General features: G+C 43.9%; 1 protein-coding gene across 1 annotated transcript in view; it reads left to right on the top strand.

Annotated features, from left to right (window-relative positions):
* syne1a (spectrin repeat containing, nuclear envelope 1a) overlaps window positions 1-12,497 on the top strand; it is a 115,748-nt gene that overhangs the window by 95,751 nt on the left and 7,500 nt on the right. Inside the window, exons 110-132 of the mRNA XM_029497094.1 lie at window positions 79-255; window positions 361-516; window positions 597-752; window positions 855-1,025; window positions 1,160-1,293; window positions 1,394-1,598; window positions 1,748-1,930; window positions 2,069-2,215; window positions 2,298-2,452; window positions 2,615-2,762; window positions 2,850-2,944; window positions 3,031-3,265; window positions 3,641-3,835; window positions 4,859-4,984; window positions 6,010-6,165; window positions 6,668-6,826; window positions 7,064-7,230; window positions 9,715-9,877; window positions 10,389-10,576; window positions 10,822-10,972; window positions 11,494-11,676; window positions 11,769-11,906; window positions 12,197-12,388. Of these exons, the coding sequence (XP_029352954.1) occupies window positions 79-255; window positions 361-516; window positions 597-752; window positions 855-1,025; window positions 1,160-1,293; window positions 1,394-1,598; window positions 1,748-1,930; window positions 2,069-2,215; window positions 2,298-2,452; window positions 2,615-2,762; window positions 2,850-2,944; window positions 3,031-3,265; window positions 3,641-3,835; window positions 4,859-4,984; window positions 6,010-6,165; window positions 6,668-6,826; window positions 7,064-7,230; window positions 9,715-9,877; window positions 10,389-10,576; window positions 10,822-10,972; window positions 11,494-11,676; window positions 11,769-11,906; window positions 12,197-12,388 (3,780 nt within the window). The remainder of the gene's footprint in view (window positions 1-78; window positions 256-360; window positions 517-596; window positions 753-854; window positions 1,026-1,159; window positions 1,294-1,393; window positions 1,599-1,747; window positions 1,931-2,068; window positions 2,216-2,297; window positions 2,453-2,614; window positions 2,763-2,849; window positions 2,945-3,030; window positions 3,266-3,640; window positions 3,836-4,858; window positions 4,985-6,009; window positions 6,166-6,667; window positions 6,827-7,063; window positions 7,231-9,714; window positions 9,878-10,388; window positions 10,577-10,821; window positions 10,973-11,493; window positions 11,677-11,768; window positions 11,907-12,196; window positions 12,389-12,497) is intronic.

Here is a 12,497-nt window from a genome sequence, read left to right as displayed (position 1 = left end):
CAAAACTACATCAAGAAGGTTATGAACAGCCTTTTGTCTTCCTCATCGGTCTCATAATGTGTCATTTGTGTTTCACAGGGTTTCCGCATTGACCTGACCTGTAAGCAGCTGACGGTGGACTTTGTGAACCAGTCCGTGCTCCAGATCAGTAGTCAGGATGTGGAGGGAAAGCGCAGTGACAAAACAGACTTTGCTGAGAAGCTGGGGGCTATGAACAAAAGATGGCAGATTTTGCAGGGGCTCATTGCTGAAAAGGTAATGTAACAGTTACAAATCAAAATTTAGAATGATTGCTCCTTCTCCTGCTTCTTTGTCACCATTTTCAGAAGTGTGAAATTATTCGGATCATCTGTGTTTTAGATTCAGCTATTGGAAGGACTTTTGGAAGGTTGGTTGGAGCATGAAAATGGAGTCCAGGCCCTGAAGACTTGGCTCACGCTACAGGAGGAAAAACTGAAGAAGAGACACAGGATAGAGGATGTAGCATCAGTGCAGAATGCACTTAAAGACTGTCAGGTAGGGCTACAGCAATGCTCTGAATGGTAACACATTTTTAAAACTTTTGTCCCATAATTTTTTAAAATAAACTCTCACAGGAGTTGGAAGAGTTAGTGAAGGAAAAAGAGAAGGACCTAGAGAAAGCAGAGGAACGAGGAAACGCTCTCATTCAGGACAAGAAAGGAGCAGCTTGCTCCGTCGTCAAGGAGACCCTCAAAGGCCTGAACCAGTCCTGGGCTCATTTGGACCACATGGTGAGCTTCTTGGATCATTGATCCTCATGGTTGTTACCTGAATTTTGCTTTGCATTTCGTTTTAAGGCACTTAGACATTTTGTCTCCCGACATTTTTCTCAGATAAGTCAGATGAAGGTCAGCCTCCGGTCAGTGCTGGAGCAGTGGACGCTGTATCGGCGGGCCTCAGAGGAGATCAATGGTTATCTGATGGAGGGGAGGTACTCTGTGTCCAGGCTGTGCCTCCTTAACGGATCTTTAGAAGCAGTGCAGCAGCAGGTGGAGAGTCTGGAGGTAAGAACAGAAAAAACAAAACTCTTTACAATTTAAAATTTGGAAAAAAAATGTTTAACATCTGATGCATAAAGTCACTGAGCAACACTGAAAAAGTCAGGAATAAATTTTTAGTCGATGGCTGTGTTTTTAAGAACCTGCAGGAGGAGATGGATAAACAGGAGAGCAGTCTGAGGAAATTTGGCTCAGTCACACACCAGCTACTCACAGAGTGCCACCCCTCTGTTGCTGAAACACTCAACAGAGCTCTCCGCGAAGTCAACATCAGGTAGGAACAACAAAACCTAGACACTTCAACCCAAACTGCAACTATAATCTATAACAAGAACTGAATGCAAACATGAGCTCTAAATGTGACCGTGATGTAGATGGAACCGCCTACTCGAGCAGATCTCAGAGCAGCAGAGGAACAGTAAGGCCTTGCTGGGGCTTTGGCAACACTACAAGGCATCATATGCCCAGTGTGTAACTGAAGTTCAGAAACAGGAGGAACATGCTGACCGGCTGCTGAAGAGTGCCACTGACAGAGAGATCTCAGAGGAGGAAAGCCTCATCTGGATAAAGAACTGCAATGTGAGTAGAGATGGGACAACTTAATCTTGTCTTATTGTGTATAGTTGTATCAGTATTTTGTGTTATTTTTTCCTAATACCATATTTGTGGTTTAAAATGTCTGCACCGACATTCAGTGGCTGTGCTTTAAACTCACCTCTCTGTTGCAGGCGTGCCTAGGTGACCAGTCTTTAGTGCAGCAGTCCCTCCAGCAGCTGCAGGCTTTAGGAGAACAACTGAGGAGCCAAGTCGACGCTTCCTCCTCTGCGGCGCTCCAGTCAGACCACCTGTCACTTACACATCGTCTGTCAACACTGGAGCACGCCTTGCACAGGCAGCACGAAGCATTTCAGGTAAGATAGATGGGATGGTTCAGCACAGGCAGAGAAACAATCACACTATTACTGCTTTCCACATATTCCCCACATAAGAAAGCGGCGATATAATTCAACAATATCATCACTCATCATCTTATCTCTGTCTGTCTGTAGTCTGGATCCCAGGCCTGTGACAGTTTCAGAGAGCAGCTAAACACATTAATCAGTGAGGCTGAGAAGGCTGAGGAAGTGCTGAAGGAGTCTGACTCGGTCGGCTCACCAGAGTCCAATGCGGTCCAGATACGTATGGAAAAACTGAAGGTACAAAGATGCTTCTGTCATGTTGCTTTCAGCAACACTTTGACCACTGTCCTTCTGAAAATGTCTGATTATGTATTAACAGGTTCACCTGCTGAAGTTGAGCAGTCTGTCTCCAGACCTGGAGAGGGTAAATGAGTTGGTGTATAGACTACCAGTCAGTGACAAAGATGTTAAACAGCTACAGAGTCTCAACAGAGCCTGGGCCACTCACTGTGCTCACCTCACTGAGAGATTCAGGTACCTAAACTCTTCATGTTTGTTGGTAGGAGCTGTGTAACACCATGTGTTCAACAGGACGTTAAAACATTTTGTCACTTCAATTGTTGTTATAAGCACTTTGTCTTATCCCAAACGTTCATGTTCTTTGTGTTCTGGGTGATCTCCTTTATCCCACCCCAGTAAACTGCAGGCAGTGTTGCTCCAGCAGCAGAGCTTCCTCCAGAAGTGTGAGGCCTGGATGGACTTCCTGTCTCAGACCGAACAGAAGTTGGCTGCTGAGATCTCTGGCAACTACCAGAGTCTGCTGGAGCAGCAGAGAGACCATGAGGTCAGAGAGGCATTAAACATGCATGTCCCCTAATTGCAGTCCTTGTATGTGAAGTGTTGGCCATAATATGTGTTTGTGTACTTGTAGTTGTTCCAGGCAGAGATGTTTAGCAGGCAACAGATTTTATACTCCATCATCGGTGATGGCCACCATATGTTGGACCAGGGACAAGTGGATGACAGGTAAACACATAATACACTCACAAACCTGTTTCATATTTTGACCTGTCTCATTAAAACACGGATCCTCACTCTTGTCCCACCAACAGAGATGACTTCAGTTTGAAGCTGGCCTTGCTGAGCAATCAGTGGCAGTGTGTAGTGAGAAGGGCTCAACAACAAAGAGGCATTATTGATAGTCTGGTCCACCAGTGGCAGAACTACAGGGAGATGGCAGAGAAGCTGCTGCGATGGCTGCAGGAGGTGACTCATGATCCAGATATCCATCAGCAAGGAGAACCTGTGGCCCTGCAGCAGGCCAGGAACCTGCTGGACCAGATACAGGTGCATTGCAATGCTATAGAATACTTCACACATCATCTGATTCCAATTTTTTATTTCTAATCTTTCCTGAAATTAGTTGATCTAAAATATTTATATTCTCTTATATCAGCCACATATTATTCTAATTAAAATTAGTTTGATGTACTGTATATGGCAGGTGGAATGCCGAAGTGCTTTCAGTCCACACCTCCTCACCCTGGGAAAAAAAAAGTTTTCTCGTAGTATTTAATTCTCATTTCAATACTGCAGAGCGTCAGTATGCTTTAACAAACCTTAACCCTGTAATAATGAACCCCACCCTCTCTCCAACTGTAGACTCCCTTAGTTAACCTGTACCCCCTCTGCCACCATTTGTCTATGCCTGTACTCCTCCAGTTAAGGGAGCGAGTTCTCCAGCGGCAGCAGGGAGGCTACATCCTCACTGTGGAGGCTGGAAGGAGTCTGCTGCTGTCAGCTGACGCCAAGGCTGAGTCCACTCTGCAGACGGAGCTGATGGAGATTCAGGAGAGGTGGAGACACGCCCACCACCGCCTGGACCAGCAAAAGAGGGAGCTGCACAGCTTACTCAAGGTCAGACCTCAAATACAGCTGGAAGAATAGTAAAGCTTCGTTCATATTTCTAAATGACTAAATGATATGGGACATCTCTAACCTTTGAGCAGTGTCTTTCTTGGAGGCCAAACCCTCCCTCTAAAATGCTGCATTGTTAAGGTGTATATGAAGCGTGCTGGAGGGCATTGGCCCATCTGAGCTCTTAATGAGCGCAGCCAGTCATGCTGCACTTTGAATGCAGGTTACCACATGAATTATGCAGCATTACATGTTAAGCCCTTAAAAGAAGTCAAGAATGGAGATGGAGATGGATTTCCTTGCACTGATTGCACTGTATATATATATATTTACAAAAGGGTTCAAATGAACAATAATAATAATGCAGTGAAATACTGATTTCAGCCTTGTGAGGTCTAATTTACAGGGACAGACTTCAAAAGATTCATCCAAGGATTAAACATTTTTGTCCATGATGGCTCTCTCCTTGTTTTCCTAATCATGTTCTCCTCCATTGTTAGTGACCTTCATCCTTAATTTCTACTCAGAGAACAGTTTCTATTCTGCTCCTGTCCTGTGTTCTTTTACCATGACTCTTGCTTCAAGTATGCTCCTTGGCTGCTGCACTTCTTACCAAATATTGCTCTGTTTTGCCCTGCAGTGGGCTGCTGTTCAGACTCTAAAAATAGCAGTAATCCGTACCCTTTGGAGCTGAACCTCTCCTTTGTTATTAGGAGAGTCGTATTAATTCTCCTCTTTGGTTGCTGGATTTTTGCTGCATCACTCTGTGCTGCGTTGTTTGAGGTGTTCGGGGTTGACAGGGTAATTGATGTGGCCTGATTGCAGCCTTTGATAGTGTGCGCGCGTTTGTAGAGATATGTAATTCAGTTTATAATTCTACAGCTCATTCTCACCGGCTCTGGAAGAATGAATCGCAACTTCTCTGAGTCTGAAATTATCTGCTGTCTGAGTGTGTGTTTCAGTGCTTACAGGTTTGGGTTTTATGATCTCAGGCTCATTTTTACTGTGTGTGTGTGTGTTTAGAACTGGGACCGTTGTGAGAAGGGCATAGATGCATCGCTGGAGAAGCTGAGGGCCTTCAAGAGGAAGCTGTCTGTGCCGCTGCCTGACCACCATGATGAGCTACACTCAGAGCAAATCAGATGCAAGGTAAAGAGAACATAATGCACACACACACATTTGTCCTCCCTCTGTCCTTTTCATTGGGCCACGGGGATGCATAGATAAACAGACACACAGCAGCACTCAACAAAAACCAAAAAGCTGTGTGACCTTGTTTGTTTTATTTTCATTTATTTGTGCCTCTGAGGAAGCATATGTCTTCAAGCTTTATGAAATCGCCACAATGATGTTTATTAATTTTACTCTCCTGCCACTTTTATTTACTATATTATTTTAAAGCAGTGTAAAAATCACCAGCATGGCTAAGACAGACAGATTGCCAGGATTTGAACGAGCATTGATACTGTTATTTTCAAAGTCACATTATGATCCCTTCCGGACATTGTATGCAGTCATACATCATGCCTGACATGTCCCCAGCTCCTGACAGGAGAAGGCCTCAGTAGCTGCACGTTGTTAGTATCAGCTGAGCAGAGAGAGGGGGTTGGGAGATATGCTGCGTGCGCATGAGAGTGAGCAGGAAAGAGAGAGACAGCATCCCTGCTTGATGTGGGGGTTTATGTATGTGGGTGTATATGTGTGTGTGTGCATGCGTGCGTTTTCTTTTGTGTGTGTTGCGTAATGGAGACATTCTCCAGGTCCTGTCAGCGCAGCAAAACCGTCACAGTGACGGAGGAAGAGGACATACAAGGTTAGCTGCCTCTGTTATCTAATCCTGAAGCCATATCCTTTAATGCAGCTTTTTATGTACGTATGTCATTTGTCACTTTTGTTTTGATGCTGACAACTGATTGTAATTCTGGCGTTTAGAAGAAATTGTGTGTCTTTGTCGGAGAAGAATTTCTGTAATATCCAGTGTTTGCTGTTTTTTCACAGTTTCTGTGGCTGCAGCAGCTGCAGCTGAGCTTTAGTCTGAGCTGTGGTGTGTGGTTGTAAATGAGGGGAGAAACGCTGTGACAGGCCAGGCACAGAGTGGTTAGCATTCACAGCATTGTGTTATCACATCACATCATTTCTTTTCATGGCATCATATCATTCTGTCCTGGATGCAGGAGTTGGAGAGCAGTGTGGAGGGCTGGACGGATGACCTCACTTCCTTGTTCCTACTGAGGGACTCCTTGGAGGGCGTGGTCAGTGCAGATGACATCACTGTCTTACAGGAACGCCTGCAGCTGTTAGAGCGCCAGTGGGAGGAGGTTTCCCACCAGGTCTGAACACAGTGCTCAATACATATTATTTTTGTGGGTGCTAATGTTATTTTATTTCACTCAGCGCACTCTCAGTATTTTTGTCTCCTGCCTCTGGTGGATTTGGCTGGGCTGTGCTCTGAGCAGAGGATATCTAAGATAAAAAGAAATATCTATGTTGTGTGAATACTCATTCACTTCCCGTCCCCTGAAGCAAGACAAAGCTAACAGCTACATTGCTGCTAGTAGCTATGAATAATTTTCCACATCCATATTTAACATATCAGGCACATTTTAGAGGGAATTGAAAACTGTAATTAATTAGGTTTTTGTATTTTAGTTTGTCCTAGTCAGTTTGACAATATGCTATTGCATAAAATTTCTAATTATTTTTATTTCTTTATCTTCTGCCTCTTATATTCTTTCCTTCAAACTTTTGCCAATTTTAAATGTTAAATTCTCACTCTCACGCTTTTTCACTTGTTCTCTTTCCAACAATCTCATTGCCCCGTCCTCCCCACAGCTTTCTTTACGCAAGCAGCAGGTGAGTGAGAAGTTGAACGAGTGGGCTGTGTTCAATGAGAAGAACAAGGAGCTGTGCGAGTGGCTCACACAGATGGAGAGCAAGGTCTCACAAAATGGAGACATCAGCATCGAAGAGATGATTGAAAAACTGCACAAGGTGATTTCACAGTGGCTTAAGAAAAAACAAAGTATATGAAATGCACATGTAGAAATGAATGAATAAAATAAATGTGTAGAGTAAAAAAGAGCTGATTTAAGTGCGGATTGTTAGGTCCTTTCATGCACTGATTGATTTACATACATGGTGTACACGCTGAACAAGCAATACTACAAAAAGCAAACACACGCTCACACTAAACACCACACTGACACCTGCGTGGTCTTTCCCTGCCAGGACTACCAGGAAGAGATCGGTGTAGCTCAGGAGAACAAGCAGCAGCTGCAGGTTATGGGTGAGCGCCTGTCCAGGGCCAGCCAAGACAGCAAGGCAGCCGAGATCCAGCACAAACTCAACAAAGTCAGCGAGCGCTGGCAACACCTGCTGGATCTCATTGCTGCCAGGTGGGTGCACAAAACTCTTGTGAACAGGGGCATTGTTTGATGGTAACGTTTGTGTTTTCAATGTGAAGACAAAGGAATCTTTCTGGCAACCTGGAAACAAGAAATTTCCCCCAAATATTGATTAACAGAAGGGCTGTTTGAAAGAAAACTCTGCTAAACAATTAAAGACCAGCATGTAGTTAAGCTTTAGTTTGGTCTCTGTTGAATTGTGCTCACACTAAAAGAAAAATATAGGATCTTCAACATCTCGTGCTTTTCACCTTTATTTTTTAATTGCTTAAACTGACTGAATAGTATTAAGTAATAAGTTTACAGTTGACCCTACAAACTACTACTGGAGAGGGTTCTATATTAGTCAAGGCCTGTTTTGACCTAAATTTGTTTCCTCAGCTCCTTAATGTTGTCCGCGGGGCTTCTTCTTTGTGGAGCTGAAAGCCAAACAGAGAGATCAAATTTCTCATCACTTCCCTTCTGTGCCCTTCCGTGTTTTGGCTCTCTGGACTTTTCAGCTTGCCAGACATGAAACCAGTTTCTACTGACCGAGGCAAATCTAAAGTTCACTTTGACACTGCTGTAGACCATTTAAAAACGTAGGCATTTTCCCATATGTTCATTTAATGTAGGAAAACTCTCTTTGTATGTTTTGTCATGACCCCAACTTTGACGACTGCGTTCACCTCCCCTCCCCCTTCAGACTTTTCTCTGGCGGGTGCCCTCTGGGAATGTCCTGGAGGAGGGAAGAGAGAGGACAATGTCTGACCTCATGCAAACAGCTGCACTCCCTTTGTCTCTATGTCCACCCATAACTAAAATAACAAGGACAGACACTTTGCAGCTGTCTCAGGAAGCGGAAAACCTCATAATTTATCATTTTTTTTCATAATATTTATCTTGTGGAAGAACTCGGGGACTTTTTATTTTCTGAGGAAACTATGGTCTATTTCCCTTCTTGTGCAAAGATGTTTTATTGGGAAACTTTTCTTCAACTTTCAGCACTGTCCACCAAGTTTTGCTCAGATGCATGGAGCCTGCAGCATTTGCTTCTATCCACAGTGTGTGTGTGTGTGTGTGTGTGTGTGTGTGTGTGTGTGTGTGTGTGTGTGTGTGTGTCTGTGTGTGTGTCTGTGTGTGTGTGTCTGATATTCCAACACAGGCCAGCTCTGCAGCACATGCCTCTGACTGCAAGTCTCTTTTTAGAAACAGCGGCACTTGTCACTCAGGCAGTCACACTCTCTCTCACACACACACACACACACACACACACACAAGCCCACGCCTGCTTGGAGTTCTCTTTTTATACCCTGGGAGTGCAACAGTTGATAAGTCACAGTTGTGCCACCCTACCACTACCTGCTGGCCCTCCCCCTCTGAACAGACAGTCAGTCTAGAGAAAGTCCCATGTGGAGCTCGCAGACGAAAGAGAGGAGTGTTTGGATTGACACCGTACAGATCCCAGACGTTAGCATTGTCTTTGGAAATTCAGCACCCCCATGGTTTTGGATTTAGGGACTGATGATATGGCAGGATGCTCGAGTGAGGAGGATCTGCCAGACTGCGACTGCGATGTCAACAGGCAGGACAAACTTGGGAATTTATGCTGAAGTTGTTTTTCCAAGGGGATTGATTTCTTGGTGCAGTGTTGTTTTAACCCATCAATTTCAGACAACTCAGCCAGTTTAGACAATAGTGTTAATGCTAGTGAGAGTATGGCATCATTTTTTAATTGACATGGTAACTTGTAAAACACATTAGATGTGGTGTGCAACTGATATGATGGAGCTTCTAATGCTATAGCTGAGGACACGGTGAAGTGAACCTGCTAAATGTGTCTGCAGTAATTCATTAATGCAATAACAGCTGTCGCCTTAATACTGATCAGGTCTGATAGTCAGAGAGCCGGCATTGTTTTGCAGGGTGAGGCGTTGAATGTTAAGCTCGCTGGGCAAACTGTCGTCAGAGCTCGATGCTGGCAAAGTTAAACATGACTCACATACTATAAATTGCGCTGGTCAGAGTTGGAAAATGCCCAATGTTTGCAGACCCAAAGGGGCTTGCAGTTGTTGTCTCAGGGTCAAAAAAGGTTTTCATCAATTCCAAACAAAAATATCTGTAGAGATCAGAAATAAAATTTCCATTGCTCGTGTTATTTTTCTGCTCTGTTTCGCTGAGTATGGCCCAGAGTAACTTTGTCCACTGAATGGATGGAAACTAGGTTGTATTCGTGCAACCAAATCTCCAATCAGATCACAGATTGGCAATGTTTTTTGTCAGTTTTCTGGGGGAAAAAATAAATGTTTCATGCATTTATGTAATGCATTTCGTTAACTTTAACACTAATATCAGCTGGCCTTTATTTTGTCTTTGTTTTATTTGATTTACCAGCTATGCTGTTTGTTTTATCGTGTTTTATAGTTTGTAAGGTGCAAGTTGTTTAAGAAGCTGAGATCGTGTTTCCTGTTGACCCTGACTTTGTTTGTCTAACAGGGTGAAGAAGCTGAGGGAGACGCTGGTAGCGGTGCAGCAGTTGGATAAAAACATGAGCAGCCTGCGATCTTGGCTGGCTCACATTGAGACCGAGCTGTCCAGGCCCATTGTCTACGACACCTGTGACAACCAGGAGATTCAGAGGAAGCTCAGCCAGCAGCAGGCAAGTGGAATCACACACCAGCAGTGCTGGGCTACAACAAAGAGAAAGAAAATGAGCAACTTACAAGAAATGCAGTGATAACCATCAGACCATCAGAAATTTGCATCACATGATATATTTGGAAACAACATCCTGGCAGCTCGCTCAGCTGTACAAACAAGCACATTGACCATTGTTGATGAAAAAGCAGTGACACTGAAGCACATGAGGAATTCATAGCATGACTCATGCAAATATCTCTGCTGCTTGTTACCATACATTAGGTATCAGCTTACCTCCTGCTGCCAAGACTTTTCTCTAAGTTTGGATTTCATTCTTTACTGAACACAAGCATTTAGTTTACTAGGCAAATACTAGACCACCTGCATATTGTTGGGAGGCATTTGTGTCACAGTAGTAGAGGGCATGACATTTCATCCTCTGTGAGTTAAAACAACAGAGGCTTATGTAAAATCCAGTTTTAATATAAAGAGTCTATTGTGATCAAGGTATTATTTTTTTTTATCTGTAGGAGCTGCAGAGGGACATAGAGAAACACAGCACAGGTGTTGCGTCTGTGTTGAACCTGTGTGAAGTCCTGCTCCACGACTGTGATGCCTGTTCTACAGAGACAGAGTGTGACTCCATCCAACAGGCCACCAGAGGGCTGGACAGACGCTGGAGGAACATCTGTGCCATGTCCATGGAGAGGCGACTCAAGTCAGTGTCTCATGGATAAGCTCAGTCCAATATACTGTACACACATAAAATTCAGACATTGTGAGTGCATGCTGCTTTTTGTGTTTTTGTTAATTTGTAACTAACTAAGAGCTTACAGTCAACATGTGGGTAGGTTTGCCTTCAATTGGTGTTTTAGATGCTAATGTATACAGGTGTAGTTGCTGTCTCAGCACTGTGGATATTTAAGGAAACACCATTACGTTTTTGTTTTTTTTTTTCTTCAGGATTGAGGAGACGTGGAGGTTGTGGCAGAAGTTTCTGGATGATTATTCCAGATTTGAGGACTGGCTGAAAACTTCAGAAAGGACAGCAGCTCTACCAAACTCCTCTGGAGTTCTTTATACTGTGGCTAAAGAGGAGCTGAAAAAGTTTGAGGTGTGTTTATTTCATTTTTATCAACAGAATGTGGAGTGACACACCGCTGCTGATGCAGTGTTATTTCTCTGTATATATTTAAATTGCCAGCAAAGTGTGTCAGCGAGGTAACATCATCATGTGAGCATGGTAGATATAAAAACATTCTGTTTGCGCCATGTGAGCAAAATACATTTCTATATGTAAGAAATCGCTGCCGGGTTCGAGGAAATGAGGGGAACGAGAGAAGTGTCATGTTTCTGAAACTTGTCTGCACCATCCTGCTCAGCTGCTGCACTCCTTCACTGTGCACGTGCACATTCCCACCACCTCACTGTCTGACTGCCTGTGTCTGATAGAAAAGTTCATTCAGATAAACACAAGCTCTCAAATTTTTCCAAGGATCAACTGTAGTGTTGTTCTATATGTATGAATAATGAAAACATTGAAGACAAGAATTTCACAACACATGTGGGCAGAGAAGTGTCTTACACAAGCTATAGTTTACATGTTTTGTTGTGTTTTGTTTTTTTATATTGCAGGCCTTCCAGCGGCAGGTGCAGGAGTGTCTTACTCAGCTGGAGCTCATCAACAAACAGTACCGCCGCCTGGCCCGTGAGAACCGCACTGACTCCTCCTGCCGTCTCAGAGAAATGGTGCATGATGGTAACAAGCGATGGGACAACCTGCAAAAGAGGGTGGCTGCCATCCTGCGCAGACTCAGGGTACGGTCACATCAGATGTTTGCCTGATCAACCAGCTGGAATTAACTCTGAAAAGCTAATCAGAGGTGATTTTTCTAACTGTGTGCCTCCAGCACTTCATCAGCCAGAGAGAAGAGTTTGAGACGGCACGAGACAGTATCCTGGTGTGGCTGACCGAGATGGACCTGCAGCTCACCAACATAGAGCACTTCTCTGAGTGTGATGTGCAGGCCAAGATTAAACAGCTCAGGGTGAGATGGGTGGAGTTTGGTTTTTACACAGCACAGTATCCCAGTGTGATACATGACACAGTCTGTATTACAGTTTAAAATGGAAACTGCATGTTTCAGTACAAAGTCTCAGATAATTCTAATGTTGTATTTGCCACCGTATGAACAAAAAAGAATCCCTGATATTATTCGCTTGTCACTGTGAATTGAAGAAGACAAAAAACATGTTGGAGGCTGAATTTTGTCATTTAATTATCCAGCAGTTGGCCATAACATCTGCGTGGGGTTTTTGTTTTGTTTTGTTTTTTTAGGCGTTCCAGCAGGAGATCTATCTCAACACTGGGAAGATCGAGCTGGTGTTCAGGCAGGGTGAAGCTCTGATTGAGAAGAGTGAGCCCCTGGATGCAGCCGTCATTGAGGAGGAGCTGGAGGAGCTGCAGAGATACTACCAGGAAGTCTTTGGGCGTGTTGACAGATATTACAAGAAACTCACACGTCTGCCTGTGAGTACACACTCATTGATGCCACAGCATTAAGATGTAACGTGGATTTACTGACCATGTGATTCCCTTCTGTTTGTGATTCCCTGCAAGTGAGAGCTGAGTGGATAGT

The sequence above is a fragment of the Echeneis naucrates genome, chromosome 24 (assembly GCF_900963305.1).
Source record: "Echeneis naucrates chromosome 24, fEcheNa1.1, whole genome shotgun sequence".
Classification (NCBI taxonomy): domain Eukaryota; kingdom Metazoa; phylum Chordata; class Actinopteri; order Carangiformes; family Echeneidae; genus Echeneis; species Echeneis naucrates.
The sequence above is the reverse complement of the archived record's forward strand: the minus strand, read 5'-3'. Positions and strand labels throughout refer to the sequence as shown.